General features: G+C 37.8%; 1 protein-coding gene across 2 annotated transcripts in view; it reads right to left on the bottom strand.

Annotated features, from left to right (window-relative positions):
• Nucleotides 1-4998: 4998 nt before the first annotated feature.
• The window catches only part of LOC139753823 (protein FAM76A-like), a 148130-nt gene continuing 135998 nt past the window's right edge, over nt 4999-17130 (bottom strand). For both annotated transcript variants that reach the window (XM_071670726.1, XM_071670727.1), the window contains one exon: nt 4999-10415. In XM_071670726.1, the coding sequence (XP_071526827.1) occupies nt 10185-10415 (231 nt within the window). In that variant the 3' untranslated portion in view covers nt 4999-10184. The remainder of the gene's footprint in view (nt 10416-17130) is intronic.

Here is a 17130-nt window from a genome sequence, read left to right as displayed (position 1 = left end):
TATATCAACTGACTTATATTTCTCTCTCGTCTCCCCTGATGATGTGATTATTACATGAAAGTGCACTTGGGAACTTATCGTGATCAAGATATTCCTATGAGTCCACGGGGAAAATGAAACACGATAAGTTCCCAAGTGCACTTTCGTGTAATAATCACATCATCAGGGGAGGCAAGAGAAAAATATAACGGTCAGTTGATATACATCGAAGAGATGAAGCTAGGACGCCATTTGGTAAACATGCAATTGTTGAAGAGAGTGGAGAGAGTAAGTGAGCTTGGGAAGGAGACTAGAGTGAGGAAGTACCAGGAGAGACTGAGTGCAGAATGGAAAAAGATGAGAGCAAAGGACGTAAGGGGAGTGGGGGAGGAATGGGATGTATTTAGGGAAGCAGTGATGGCTTGTGCAAAAGATGCTTGTGGCATGAGAAGCATGGGAGGTGGGCAGATTAGAAAGGGTAGTGAGTGGTGGGATGAAAAAGTAAGTTTATTAGTGAAAGAGAAGAATTTTGCAGGGAAATAGTGCAAATGACTGGGAGATGTATAAAAGAAAAAGGCAGGAGGTCAAGAGAAAGGAGCAAGAGGTAAAAAAGAGGGCAAATGAGAGTTGGGGTGAGAGTATCATTAAATTTTAAGAGAGAATAAAAAGGTATTTTGGAAGGAGGTAAATAAAATGCATAAGACAAGAGAACAAATGGGAACATCGGTGAAGGGGGCTAATGGGGAGGTAATAACAAGTAGGGGTGATGTGAGAAGGAGATGGAGTGAGTATTTTGGTTTGATGAATGTGTTAGATGATAAAGTGGCAGATATAGGATGTTTTGGTCGAGGTAGTGTGCGAAGCGAAAGGGTTGGGGAGAATGATTTGGTAAACAGGGAAGAGGTAGTGAAAGCTTTGCACAAGATGAAAGCCGGCAAGGCGAAGGGTCTGGATGGTATTGCAGTGGAATTTATTAAAAAAGGGAGTGACTGTGTTGTTGACAGGTTGGTACAGATATTCAATGTATGTATGGCTCATGGTGAAGTGCCTGAGGATTGGCAGAATGCTTGCATAGTGCCATTGTACAAAGGAAAAGGGGATAAAAGTGAGTTCTCAAACTACAGAGGTATAAGTTTGTTGAGTATTCCTGGGAAATCATATGGGAAGGTACTGATTCAGAGGGTGAAGGCATGTCCAGAGCATCAGATTGGGGAAGAGCAGTGAGGTTTCAGAAGTGGTAAAGGATGTGTGGATCAGGTGTTTGCTTTGAAGAATGTATGTGAGAAATACTTAGAAAAACAAATGGATTTGTATGCAGCATTTATGGACCTGGAGAAGGCATATGATACAAGTTGATAGAGATGTTCTGTGGAAGGTATTAAGAAAGTATGGTGTGGGAGGCAAGTTGCTGGAGGCAGTGAAAAGTTTTTATCGAGGATGTAATGCATGTGTACGAGTAGGAAAAGAGGAAAGTGATCGGTTCTCTGTGAACGTCAGTTTGCGGCAGGGGTGCATAATGTCTCCATGGTTGTTTAATTTGTTGATGGATGGGGTTGTTAGGGAGGTGAATACAAGAGTTTTGGAGAGAGGGGTGAGTATGCAGTCTATTGTGGATGAGAGGGCTTGGGAAGTGAGTCAGTCGTTGTTCGCTGATGATACAGCCCTGGTGGCTGATTCGGGTGAGAAACTGCAGAAGCTGGTGACCGAGTTTGGAAAAGTGTGTGAAAGAAGAAAGCTGAGAGTAAATGTGAATAAGAGCAAGGTTATTAGGTACAGTAGGGTTGAGGGACAAGTCAACTGGGAGGTAAGTTTGAATGGAGAAAATCTGGAGGAAGTGAGGTGTTTTAGATATCTGGGAGTGGATTTGGCAGCGGATGGAACCATGGAAGCAAAAGTGAGTCACAGGGTAGGGGAGAGGGTGAAGGTTCTGGGAGCGTTGAAAAATGTGTGGAGGGCAAGAACATTATCTCAGAAAGCAAAATGGGTATATTTGAAAGAATAGTGGTTCCAACAATGTTATACGGTTGCGAGGCATGGGCTATAGCTAGGATTGTGTGGAGGAGGGTGGATGTGTTGGAAATGAGATGTCTGAGGACAATATGTGGTGTGAGGTGGTTTGATCCAGTAAGTAATGAAAGGGTAAGAGTGATGTGTGGTAATAAAAAGAGTGTGGTTGAGAGAGCAGAAGGGGGTGTATTGAAATGGTTTGGTCACATGGAGCGAAAGAGTGAGGAAAGATTAACAAAGAGGATGTATGAATCAGAGGTGGAGGGAACGAGGAGAAGTGGGAGACCAAATTGGAGGTGAAATGATAGAGTGAAAAAGATTAAAGATTTTGAGTGATGGGGGCCTGAACATGCTGGAGGGTGAAAGGCGTGCAAGGAATAGAGTGAATTGGAACAATGTGGTATACCAGGGTCACATGCTGGCAATGGATTGAACCACAGCATGTGAAGTGTCTGGAGTAAACCATGGAAAGTTTTGTGGGGCCTGGCTGTGTAAAGGGAGCTGTGGTTTCGGTGCATTACACAAGACAGCTAGAGACTGAGTGTGAACGAATGTGGCCTTTGTTGTCTTTTCCTAGCACTACCTCGCACGCATGCAGGGGGAGGGGGTTGTCATTTCATGTGTGGCAGAGTGGCGATAGGAATGAATAAAGGCAGCAAGTATGAATTATGTACATGTGTATATATGTATATGTCTGTGTATGTATATATATGTATACATTGAATTGTACAGGTATGTATAAATGCATGTGTGGACTTGTATGTATATACATGTGTATGTGGGTGAGTTGGGCCATTCTTTCGTCTGTTTCCTTGCGCTACCTCACCAACGCGGGAGACAGCGACACAGTATAAATAATAGAAAAAAATAATATATTTATCTATTATACTTTGTCGCTGACTCCTGCGTTAGAGAGGTAGCGCAAGGAAACAGACAAAGGAATGGCCCAACCCACCCACATACACATGTATATACATACAAGTATCCTGGGGATACGGAAGAAAGAATATTTTCCCCGTATTCCCTGCATGTCATAGAAGGCAACTAAATTGGATGGAAGGGGGGCCTAGAAATCCTTCCCTTCAGTTCTTACTTTCCAAAAGAAGGAACAGAGAAGGGGGCCAAGTGAGGATTTTCCCTCTAAGGCTCATTCATCTATTCTTGATGTTACCTGGCTCACGCAGGAAATGGTGAATATGTATGAAATGGATGTAGGAAACTTTTTCGTACATGATTGCCACATCCTGCATTAGCAAGGAAGACTCTTACCTACATTTCCAAATAACTACTACAACCAAATGTATCTACCTAAAGTTCTAATCTACAACTTCTTCCATTATTATGCTCCTACCTACTACTTCGACCTAATGTTTCTAACTGACACTCCCGTTTAATGTTCTGGTTTTTTACCATTTACCACCAACCCATCAGCATTTATATACACTACTTTCACTCCAACTTTTTCATTACCTGACATTCCTGATCTGTTTGTGGTACTGATGGGTGTTCCATCCTCTTGCCTCATTTGGCATCTTGTTTTTTGCCATCTGACTACATTCTTTACTTTTCTCCCTCTATTCCTTCAGTCTATCACAATTGATGAATACCCAACTGACTTCCATTTTCTTTGTCAGCTAAAGTGCCTCCTGGATAGATGACTCCTAAGCAGATTTTACCATACCTGAATATCATCGTCTTACAATCACCAATTCTTCTTTCTTCCCTTACTACTGCAACTGCATTTGGCAATTTCACAGCTTACAGTTATCTTTTCATGAGCATTTCTTCTTTCCCTTTTTCTCTCTAAGTGGTGTGTGTGTGTGTATGTGTGTGTGTGTGTAAGAGAGACATTGCAACTCATTATGCATACCAATCACACTTATATCCCAAATGACGTACTTGCCATCTTTTCATGACAGTATAATGCAAGTGCTTATAGTTACCTAAACGTTTTAAGTTAGAGATTTTTCTTTTATTTCAATCTTTAATGTTCAACCAGGATGCCAATACAGAGTTTGCATAAGCTATTAATGCCAAGTTACTGGTATATCATCACTTCTCAAAGTTAACCTTACTATATATTGTATAGTTATCATCTAAGTGAATCTGGTGATTCATAAGTCATACAATTAACTTCAGATTAATATCACTCAAACTACAATCATCCCCAAAACTGCTCTCTTCTCAATTGCTTATTCATCACCTTCACTATTCTTAAAAACTGTTCATCATAAGAGAGGTTAATAGTAAAAAAAGTTTGTCCAATGCACTGTCTACAGTGCTCACACAGGAAATCCAAAAAGTGCAAAAATCTTTTTGGAAACTCAGATAAAATCTTCACCTATACAAATATCTGACACTTACTAATCACAAAAGTACCAAGTCACATCACCTACAATATAAAAACAAAGTGCTTTCTTATGCATGCACTTATGTATCTTTATGCATTATACACAAAGTTCTGATCAGTCCTTATGGACAAGTGCATGCGGACATTCACCAAACATCTAGATTACTGAAAATACTCAAAGAAATAAAGTTATCCAAAGACATCCATGCTGAAATGAAAATATGATTTCTAATGTTCCATTCAGATTTAAGCAACACTACCTCCACTCTGAAAAGCAAAGGTCTCTTTGGTCCTGTGAAGGTTTGTTTCCTGACCAGTGCAACACTGTTATTGAAATGGTCGATCTCTGTTTCATAATGCTCCCTAAAGGACGACTGTTGATAAATTTGTGCCATAAATTACCAAAGCTTGATAATGAATGACTTGAAACTAATCAAAAACGAATAATGCTTGCCTTAAAATAATTGCATTTTACCATTCACGACAACGGCAATTTTCAAAATATTCATATGCAAGGACATTAATGAATTTTGGATATCTTTCTAAATGAAAATGGCTGACTAAAGTACAGAACCCATGGAATTCTTTAAAAAATATTCTTTAGTAAACGATTTAACAAGGCTAAATCCTGAATAGGTTTTTGGAATAAACAAACAACCATCATACAGTTTACAATACATTATACAGAAAAACATCACTATACAAATAATTTTTTGTTTTATCAAGAAATTACACAATATACAATAAAAGTCTATAAAAAACTAGATAATATCTACACCCTTATGTCCAGTTTCATACAAAACTTTTTTAAGATAATATGTCAGCTGTTATTCCCATTCCATTACTGTCAAAATCTGGAGACAGTTTGGTAAAGCCAAAGATAATGTCTTTTAAACAGTCTTCCAATGGATTTGGTTAGTAGTGAGCTCTAATAAGACAAACTGACTACCTCAATTAATGTCATAACTAGCAAGACCTTGACAAGCTCTGGGATTGCAACCATATTTCATATTAGGGGAAATGGTAACAATTAAGATAAAACAGCTTTCATCACTTAGCTTCTATCAAAATTTTGAACCAACCAGCCTCTTAAGTAGTAAGTGATAACTCTGATAAAATTATCATAATTAAAGGAAACATTTCTTTAAATTTATCTTAATGATAGTTTACTTCACTTGTATCATTCAAACTCTTAGAGAAGTAAAAAAACTGGAAATTATCCCATTCAAATTCATGATTAAAGTACTGAAACATAATTATATTCAGAATATCTTTGAGAGAAAAACAAACTTTCTGAAAATGACTTTAGTATTCAGATTTTTTCCTTTATCTCAATGTCGTCCTGCAAGTCCCCATTCTCTATCTGTTCAAACTATTAATGTCAATAAATAAAACTTTTCAAAAGAACTAAATCCTGGGGCAGCAACAAAATTACATATTTTTTGTGATCCATCTTCCAATTCATTTTAAAAAGATATCAAAACCTTAATTACTTCTTCTCTTTTGTTTGTTTATATTCCTCTTCCCCATGCAAAAAGCAATAACAATCTAACAGAAGGAACTAAATTTGAATTAATTTTTTCTACAGTGTCACAGAGAACTCCTCATAATTAATATTACATAAACTATATCATGTTAAAAGAAGGTAATTTACTGAAATATGAATTAAACACTGACAATATTTTTTTTATTTCCGTAAAATCAGTTCACTGTGAATTATTCCTTGCTGCTGTCAGTGGTAATAATCACTTTACAAAATTACTGAAGCACAAAGAATGTTCTGACCTTCCAGTAAACTGAAAAAGCCTATCAATATTCTATGACTGTTGCATATAAAAATAAGGTAAACATTCATAAGCTTACAAAACTTTTCTCAAATACTAAAAGAATAAGATCTACCTCAGGCATTTTCATACTCATTACATTCTGAGTCATAAACATTCACACTTATTTTAAGTTAAGATCTACATTATATCTAATGTTTCCAATAAAAGTTATCTTTCCTTTTTCGGAGGGGAAACTCTTTGAAAGAATAGAACTGTACTTTAAAAATAATTCTTAAAAATATATATTCCCAGAAAACCTGGCAGCTGTACAAGAAATACATCTGGTTGTAAAGAAAACAGTAACTAGACAAAATAAGAAAAAAAAAACCACCCTAGGCACTTCCTAAACTTCCAACCAACAAAATGTTTCTTACAACAAAGTTTTTGTTTTATCAATAACTAAGCCAGTTTATGTTTAAGATAGAGACATCAGTAAAGTCTGTACTCTGTTAAGCAATGTTTGAGTGACACATCCCTTGTAGTCCAGTCTAGTCAAAATGGCTGACCCCAGATGAAAGATGTCCTACTAACTATAACAAATAATAGCCCTCCCTATATGCCATTTTCCCCTTGGTAAATTCTTTTTGGTCACTAAATCAAGTGAAAGAATCAAGTTTTTATTCCTCCTCAACACACTTACCATATAACCTGAACTCTGGATAATCACCACAAATGTAATAGCCAAAGTAAGCCCAGGTCCATCATCATTATAAGTGCATTAGCCAAAGTAAACACAGTTCCACCAACACATTATATGTGGTGTGGGTGAACAATGATCTTAAAATATTGCCAACAGTTTCCTGTGATGGCATGGATGTGTGAGAGAAGTGTGGAAGGTGGCAGGCAAGAAAGGGAAGTGAGAGGTGTGTTGACAAAGTTAAGTTGCATACAAAAAGAGAGGTGTATGGTGTTTCTTACAAGGAAGAAATGTGTGAATGGGAGATGTACAAGAGAAAGCAGTAGAAAGTCAAGAGGTAGGGGGTAAAAGCTGAAAAGAGGGGTATATGAGAGTTAGGGTGAGTGAGCATCAGCAAATTTCAGAGAGAATAATAAAATGTTTCTCAAGGAGGTGTGTAATGACAAAAACAAGAGAACAAATAGTAGCATTGGAGAAAGTGGCAAAAAGGGGAAGTAGTAACAGGCAGATATGAGGTGAAGAGGAAATGGAATGAACAGCACTGGACTGATGAATGTATTCAATGACAGAGTGGCAGAAGTAAGGTGTCTGAGTTTGAGAGGGTCATGGAAAGCAGTTTGATGAAGAGAGAAGGGGAGATAAAAGCTTTGCATAGGACAAAATGTTGCAAGGTGACTGGAATGAATGGCTTTGAAGATGAATGTCTAAAGAAAGGAGGTGACTTTGTTGCTGGCTAGTCAGTTATAAAATATCTCAATAGTGCTAGTGTATAAAGGCAAGGGAGAAAATGAACAAATGTAGTGTTCAAATTAAAAAGGTACTAATCTGTTGAATGTATGTGTATGGAAGAATGGTGAATGAGATGTTGATGACATGCACTGAATATCAGAATGAGGAAAACAATGAAGTTTCCGGAGTGAAAGAAGATGAGTGGATCAAGTGTTTGCTTTGAAATATGTACATAAAAATACTTAGGGAAACAGAAAGATATGCAAGATGAGTGGATCAAGTGTTTTGCTTTGAAGTATGTGCATAAAAATACTTAGGGAAACAGGAAAGATATGCAAGTGACAATTATGAATCTGCAGAAAGCACATGAAAGGGTTGACAGGATTGCTTTGTGGAAGGCAATGCCGATATATGGTTTAGGAGGAAAGCTATCAGAATCAGTGAAGAGTTTTTATCAAAAGAGTACGGCATGTTGGAATGTCTGAAGACTGGCAGGGGTGAGGGTGCTTGGGAGGTGAATCAGTTATTGTTAGCTGATGATGGCACTGGTGGCAGATTCCAGAAAGAAACGGCAAAATTTGGTTTCTTAGTTTGGGAGTGTGTGTGACAGGAGAAAGTTGAGAGTAAACATGAATAAAACCAAAGTTATTTCATTTAACAATGGTGAGAGATGGGGTGCGAGTTTGAATGAAGAAAATTGAGTGTTTCACATACCTGTAAGTGGACATGGTAGCAAATGGAACCATGGTAAATGAAGTGAGTCATTGGGTAGGTGTTGAGGGGAAGGTTCTGAGAGCACTGAGGAATGTATGGAAAAAGAGGTCACTAACAGGGAGAGCAAAAATCAGTATATTTTAAAAGTAAGTAGTCCCAACTGTGTTGTATAGATGCAAGGCATGGGATTTAGATGAGAATAAACAGAGGGTGAAAGTGTTGGAAATGAAAGTCTGAGGATAATATGTGGTCAGAGGAGGGTCAACTGATTAAGAAATGATAGGGTAAGAGAGTTGTGTGGTAACAAGTATGTATGAGAGAGCTAAAGGTGTCCTGAAATTGTCTGGACATATGGAAAGGTTGACAAAGAGAATATATGTAGAGGAGACAAGAAAATGGAGTGGGGGGGACCAAACTGGATATAGAAGGATGGAATGAAAAAGATTTTGAAAGCTCAGGGCTTGAAAATAGCATATATGGAACACTGTGACCTGGAGGAATGTATCATACAAGGGACAACATGCTGTGAATAGACTGAATCAAAACATTTGAAGCAGACAAGGAAAACCACAAAAAGGTTTGTGGGGTCTAGGTGAGGGTATGGAATTGTGGTTTTGGTGCATTACACACGACAGTAAGAGAATGGATGCAAGTGAATTAAGCCTTTTCTTTGGCTTTTCCTGGCATTACCTTGCTAACACAGAAAACAACAAACAAGTTTGAAAAAGACAAAAAAAGACTACCATTTCCAGAGACAATACCCAAAGCTGTGCCAGTAGTTCTGCTACTGCCACAAATGTCTTACCTTAACAAAATCTACATTACATAAAGCAAAAATGATAAGTAAAGCATCTGCTTCAGAATAGCCATTCTAAAACAACCATGGACTGAGAATGTCAATGAGAATCGTTTCTAATCTTTCCCATTCATAAGAAAATACCAACCATGCCAATGCCACAACTGCAGTTACTCCATAACAACAAGAATCAAAAACACAATAATCAGTTGAGAAATATCTTTGAAATTTCTTTACGTAACTTATGCAAATATCAATGTCTAAACCAAAGATGATAAATCATACTTATGACAAGTACTAATTCATAGTAACATTCAATCACAAATGGTAAACACAGAAACTGAATCATGCTGTGCCACTCCAGTTCAATTACCAGACATAGCCAGGTATATTGAAAGTTAACCAACCGCAGCTTTCTGATCAAATCACACCTAAACATCTCAACATCTGAACCTTAAGGGTGACCTGGTGCTAATGTGAACAAGAATATTTCTAGTCCCTACAAAATGGATGAACAGACAAGAGCATTTGTTTGTGAGGCCCATGACTGGCTGGCCTAAGGAAGATAGTTGTAAGGGAGTGTTGTTTCATGCTAGTGTACCAAGGTTTCTCGGTGTTTGAAGTCAGCTGACACGACTGGACAAAACCATGAGGCTGGTGTTTCACAAGCTATGTTAACAGCAAATTATACAATGTCTTATCGTTACATATAAAAAAATAATCTTGTAAATAAAACTGATTTAAGATACATTCATAAACACAGGATCAATCTGGCTGATACAAATATTTACACAATTTTTTATAAAAACTGACGATTACACTGCAATAAGTTAGTACTAAGTAAAAATGTTCTTGTACCTTACTTTATTAAAAGGTTTTAGTTTGATTGGAAAGGATTCATGAAGACATATTACCCTTTACATAAGAGCAAACCATCTTGTTATATAAAAGAATTTCATGTGGTATATACAAACATACACTCTCCATTAATATACAATGCTTTGCTTTATATAATGACTTTAATCCTATGAGGAATATTGGTTCACATAATCCTTAGAGACCAGCAAATACTAGAACCTTATAACCATTACCACCTGAGGAAACATAAACCATGGAAGTGCCATAACCTAAATATTCTCACTACTACTACCCTACAGAAGGGCTATCAGTGCCAGAAGAGCCTCCATCTGTTGCTGAAAGAACAGCACCCTTATCTCCTTTCTTTTTGCCTTTGCTTAACAAAGCAATTTCACGGCTTTGCTCACGAATTTTCTTCTGAAGAAGTTCAATTTTAACCTCATACTCACGATTAATATTCTTCATTTTTTGACGAAGTTCCTGTTCAACTGTGTACTGTGTTGCCTTCAATTCAGTCATCTGTAATAGAATATGTATAAGGCATTAAGACTGATGAGCTTTCCCTTTAGTTGTCAGCTGCAAGCTAATATCATTCTGTGGCATCATCATAATTCTGCATATTCTAATTTATTCTATTACAGGTTGTGAAATGATTAATGCACTTTCTGCATTTCCAATTTGCTGTTTAATAACGTCTAGCAGTGGTGCAGCCTGTGTTTCCAAAGAAACTGATGGAAGAATCACCTCCTCAACACTTACCACTATCTCCCTCACAACAACAAACACTTCTATCACCACCACTACTGCTATATACATGACCTAAATCATAATTTCAACCATCTCCCTCACAACAACAAACACCTCTATCACCACCACTACTGCTATATACATGACCTAAATCATAATTTCAGTGATGCAGAGATCGACCAGCATAAGCAAGAGCAGGGCCATATGATATCCACTGCCTCCCACCCACCATGTCTCACTGAAATGCTGCCTCTCTAACTCATTCTAATACATTCATCACTATTCATCAAATGACGTCATTCACTGTAAAACACTGCACAGTTATTTGTTACTGATTAATTAGTAGAAATATGTTGCTGTAACAATCTGTTTACTTAATACCTGTAACTCTTAATATATACAATACTGTATATACTTCATATGTAAAAAAAAAAAATGTGATCAGAAATGCATTTCCATACATGTAACAGTATAATAACTCAATAGAGAGATGTTTTGCTTAACAATCCATTTTCCAGCAATATATATACTAAGCGCAAAGTGGGGTATCAGTGCATATGATTAGGTGCATAAAGTCTAACAAATAAAAATTTCTTATCAAATAAGAGTTGTTATAAAGCTGTTCTTAAGGTACAAAATATATCATTTGTCGGAATGGCGAATCCTATGTAACAGTAGACTGGGTGTAGAAAGTATGGCATTAGGTGCTTTAGACTCGATGAGTACCTAGAAAAAGCACATAACCACTAACTGTGGTCACTAATAAGCTAGTGAGGCCCTCCAAAAGTTCCCATGACTCATTCTTCATTAAGGTAACCTTAGAACTGCCTTAAAGTAGTCTTTTGGGAGTACATTTTACCTCCATAGCCCAAGCTGGGTTCAGGCTACTAAATGCACCATTAATCAACTAATTAGTTGCACGCCATGGTCTGCAGGCCTAGATAGCATCACAGCCTGTTTAGTCTATTACACTTTCTAAGTACTTGTCTGGAGCTTTCTTAAATTTCACTACTGTGCATCCAATGATGTTTCTGATAGCTGCAGACAATGTGTTGAAGAATCTTGGGCCCTGGATACTGATAGTATTTTCCTTTTTCAGTGCTTACTGCACATAATGAGGTAAAACCATTTATAGCCATCCAACAAAACCTACAACGTACATGGAATTCAACTCACAGCAGGATATCAGATGCACAGATTGATGCTACTACAGTGTTATTCTTCTATGTAACAGAAAATTCATACCCATAGCACTAAAAAGGTTAAAGATTCTTCTTGCACACTCAAACAAACCTCCCAATCACATAATCTTCTCTAGATATCAATTTCAACTCCACAAAGTCTATCAGCTACCAATAATGCATATTTTCTTCAATACATAAGATCTGGCTACATAACTCATTTCAGCAATTCTCTATCCAGTTTTGAACTCTTAAGTTTTTCTATTCATTAATTTCTTCAGTTTAGGTAAATTGCATACCTTTTGCATGTTAGAGAGCAAACCTTACATTCCAACAATCTTACTAATCATAACCCCTTCGTACCTACATATTTGAATTTTGTTTACTTTTGCCATCTAATGATTCAGTATAACTCTGTTCTACTGGAGTTTCTTGTATCAGAATTCAGCTTTCTACAGACCCTTCAGACCCCATCAGACTTGTTTGGGATCTAACAAATTTTCGTACAAGTCTACAGCATCACTAATTTAGTCTAGTAAGTTATGGACCTCCTGGACTTGACTGAGTTTGAGATATAGAGAAATAGTGCACAAGTTCTTGAACTCAGTCTGGAACAATGGGCATCAGGAGAATGTGCAACAGCATTATAAGAGCCAAGTCACATGGAAAGGCTAAAGAGTGAGGAATGACCTGATCAAAACCTTTACATGTATGAAACATCAATGATGTGGAGAGTGAGCAGTTCTTCAAGAGATGTATGGATACAGCAACCAGAGAACATTATGCAAAATTAAACAAGAAACCTAATAAAACAGATGTAAAGAAGCACTTTCACAGTATTAGAGTGGAGAATGAATGGAACAGGTAGCATACATAAATTCAAGATGTCGTATAACACTTGAAAATATTCAAGAGATAAGGGTAGCATACATAAATTCAAGATGTTGTATAACACTTGAAAATATTCAAGAGATAAGGGCCACAAGTGTAAAACTCCAACCTCATACCGTACAAATAGGTATTTACCTTCATGCACTTCTTCATTATTTTACTAACATACCATTAATGTCCTCTCTGCACATATACAAATGGTTTTAAGTTGATTTACAATAATTCAATGGTGCAATATTATCGTTTCTACCTTTGTACATACTGAGACAATCTGACATTGCAACATGCAATTAATTCTTAGGCTGATTGCTGAAGTGTTAATTATCTACCTAATGTGATGATGAGATTTAAATAACTTTGTTAAGCACTGGCACCTGATGAGGAAGACTGTCTCCCTGAAACATGTGCCACATGTAGAGAAAAATTACATGTTGAATAAAATTGTATGAACTCCTTCTGAAGTGCAATTTCACTTTCATACTATCATAGTATATCTTATTTTCTTTTTCATACATATTCACCATTTCCCACATTAGCAAGGAAGCAATAAGAACAGAAGACTGAGCCTAAGAGAAAAAATCCTCACTTGGCCCCCTTCTGTTCCTTTTTTTTTGGAAAAAAATATATATTTTTTTTTTGTCGCTGTCTCCCGCGTTTGTAAGGTAGTGCAAGGAAACAGACGAAAGAAATGGCCCAACCCACCCCCATACACATGTATCTACATACGTCCACACACGCAAATATACATACCAACACAGCTTTCCATGGTTTACCCCAGACGCTTCACATGCCCTGATTCAATCCACTGACAGCACGTCAACCCCGGTATACCACATCGATCCAATTCACTCTATTCCTTGCCCTCCTTTCACCCTCCTGCATGTTCAGGCCCTGATCACACAAAATCTTTTTCACTCCATCTTTCCACCTCCAATTTGGTCTCCCACTTCTCCTCGTTCCCTCCACCTCCGACACATATATCCTCTTGGTCAATCTTTCCTCACTCATTCTCTCCATGTGCCCAAACCATTTCAAAACACCCTCTTCTGCTCTCTCAACCACGCTCTTTTTACTTCCACACATCTCTCTTACCCTTACGTTACTTACTCGATCAAACCACCTCACACCACACATTGTCCTCAAACATCTCATTTCCAGCACATCCATCCTCCTGCGCACAATTCTATCCATAGCCCATGCCTCGCAACCATACAACATTGTTGGAACCACTATTCTTTCAAACATACCCATTTTTGCTTTCCGAGATAATGTTCTCGACTTCCACACATTCTTCAAGGCTCCCAGGATTTTCGCCCCCTCCCCTACCCTATGATCCACTTCCGCTTCCATGGTTCCATCCGCTGCCAGATCCACTCCCAGATATCTAAAACACTTTACTTCCTCCAGTTTTTCTCCATTCAAACTTACCTCCCAAGTGACTTGACCCTCAACCCTACTGTACCTAATAACCTTGCTCTTATTCACATTTACTCTTAACTTTCTTCTTTCACACACTTTACCAAACTCAGTCACCAGCTTCTGCAGTTTCTCAAATGAATCAGCCACCAGCGCTGTATCATCAGCGAACAACAACTGACTCACTTCCCAAGCTCTCTCATCCCAAACAGACTTCATACTTGCCCCTCTTTCCAAAACTCTTGCATTCACCTCCCTAACAACCCCATCCATAAACAAATTATGGATATGTACATGTGTATATATTCCTATGAGTCCATATGGAAAATGAAACACAATAAGATCCCAAGTGCACTTTCGTGTAATAATCACATCATCAGAGGAGACACAGGAGAAATATAACAGTCAGTTGACATACAACGAAGAGATGTAGCTAGGATGCCATTTGGTAAACATGTGATTGCCCAAGACAGACAACGAGCGTATCATAAACTTATTATGTGGACAAGAAGGTGAATTGTTTACAAATTTTATCAACAATAAAGTTAGATTATCATCATTTCAATCTATGTTCCTTAGGGCATTATGTATTTGCAGTCCAGAGTTAATTGGTGATGAGTTTGAGAAAATATATTCTATTGGATCTAAGTTAAAGTACCCCTGATCTTTCATTGATAAATCCCTAAGTTAGCAAAGAAATCATTTCATAGAGTTGAGCCCAAACCTCCCATTGACACCAAGAATCTTTTAGTTCTCCCTTTTAGTAATAATTTTACTTTACTTCCCATGTTGCTTAAATCCTTTAATGTAAATGTTGCCTTCAGCAACAATAATACTATATAGAATATCTTATCAGGAACTCACCAGAAAATTCTCCTGGGTGCATTTATAAGGTGCCATGTAGAAATTGTTATAAGTTTTATGTTGGGCAGACTGGTAAGGATCTTCCTGTTAGACTTAAGCAACATAAAATAGTATAAGAACAGGACAAGAATCAAATGCCTTGTTTAATCACGTTAAAAACTATGATCATTAAATTGATGGGAGTAATGCCATCTCAGTTATTAACTCCAGTACTGCAGGAAATATCATTGAATCTTCTATTATTGAATTATAACTTTAATATTAGTGAAGGTCTATACAAATTGGGTAACTTACTGTTGATAAAATATGTAAACAATTCACCTTCTTGTCCACATAATAAGTTTATGATATATTCGTTGTCTGTCATGGACAATCACATGTTTACCAAATGGCATCCTAGCTACGTCTCTTCGTTGTATATTGACTGACTGTTATATTTCTCTTGTGTCTCCCCTGAGAATGTGATTATTACACGAAAGTGCACTTGGGAACTTATCGTGTTTCATTTTCCTCATGGACTCATAGGAATATACTTGATCACATGCAACATTGTGATCCTTTCCAATGTGTATATATGCATATGTCTTTGAATATGTATGTGTTTATGTTGATATGTATAGGTGTGTGTATGGGCATGCATGTATATCTATGTGTGTATGTGAGTAGATAAGGTCTTTCTTCGTCTGTTTCCTGACACTATCTTGCTGACAGGAGAAACGGTGGTCAAGTATATTAATAATAATAAAAATAATAATATCCAAATCATTTCCCTAACCCTCTCACTTTGCACACCACCTCGACCAAAACACCCTATATCTGCCACTCTATCATCAAACACATTCAACAAACCTTCAAAATACTCACTCCATCTCCTTCTCACATCACCACTACTTGTTATCACCTCCCCATTTGCGCCCTTCACTGAAGTTCCCATTTGCTCCCTTGTCTTACGCACTTTATTTACCTCCTTCCAGAACATCTTTTAATTCTCCCTAAAATTTAATGATACTCTCTCACCCCAACTCTCATTTGCCCTTTTTTTCACCTCTTGCACCTTTCTCTTGATCTCCTGTCTCTTTCTTTTATACGTCTCCCACTCATCTGCATTTTTTCCCTGCAAAAATCGTCCAAATGCCTCTCTCTTCTCTTTCACTAATACTCTTACTTCTTCATCCCACCACTCACTACCCTTTCTAAGCAACCCACCTCCCACTCTTCTCATGCCACAGGCATCTTTTGCGCAATCCATCACTGATTCCCTAAATACATCCCATTCCTCCCCCACTCCCCTTACTTCCATTGTTCTCACCTTTTTCCATTCTGTACTCAGTCTCTCCTGGTACTTCCTCACACAAGTCTCCTTCCCAAGCTCACTTACTCTCACCACCCTCTTCACCCCAACATTCACTCTTCTTTTCTGAAAACCCATACAAATCTTCACCTTAGCCTCCACAAGATAATGATCAGACATCCCTCCAGTTGCACCTCTCAGCACATTAACATCCAAAAGTCTCTCTTTCGCGCGCCTGTCAATTAACACGTAATCCAATAACGCTCTCTGGCCATCTCTCCTACTTACATAAGTATACTTATGTATATCTCGCTTTTTAAACCAGGTATTCCCAATCATCAGTCCTTTTTGAGCACATAAATCTACAAGCTCTTCACCATTTCCATTTACAACACTGAACACCCCATGTACACCAATTATTCCCTCAACTGCCACATTACTCACCTTTGCATTCAAATCACCCATCACTATAACCCGGTCTCGTGCATCAAAACCACTAACACACTCATTCAGCTGCTCCCAAAAAGGTAGTAAAAGCTTTGTGGAAGATGAAAGCCGGCAAGGCAGCAGGTTTGGATGGTATTGCAGTGGAATTTATTAAAAAAGGGGGTGACTGTATTGTTGACTGGTTGGTAAGGTTATTTAATGTATGTATGACTCACGGTGAGGTGCCTGAGGATTGGCGGAACACGTGCATAGTGCCATTGTACAAAGGCAAAGGGGATAAGAGTGAGTGCTCAAATTACAGAGGTATAAGTTTGTTGAGTATTCCTGGTAAATTATATAGGAGGGTATTGATTGAGAGGGTGAAGGCATGTACAGAGCATCAGATTGGGGAAGAGCA

The sequence above is a fragment of the Panulirus ornatus genome, chromosome 15 (genome assembly GCF_036320965.1).
Source record: "Panulirus ornatus isolate Po-2019 chromosome 15, ASM3632096v1, whole genome shotgun sequence".
Classification (NCBI taxonomy): Eukaryota; Metazoa; Arthropoda; class Malacostraca; order Decapoda; family Palinuridae; genus Panulirus; species Panulirus ornatus.
Note: the sequence above shows the minus strand (reverse complement) of the source record. Positions and strands in the feature narration are given on the sequence as shown.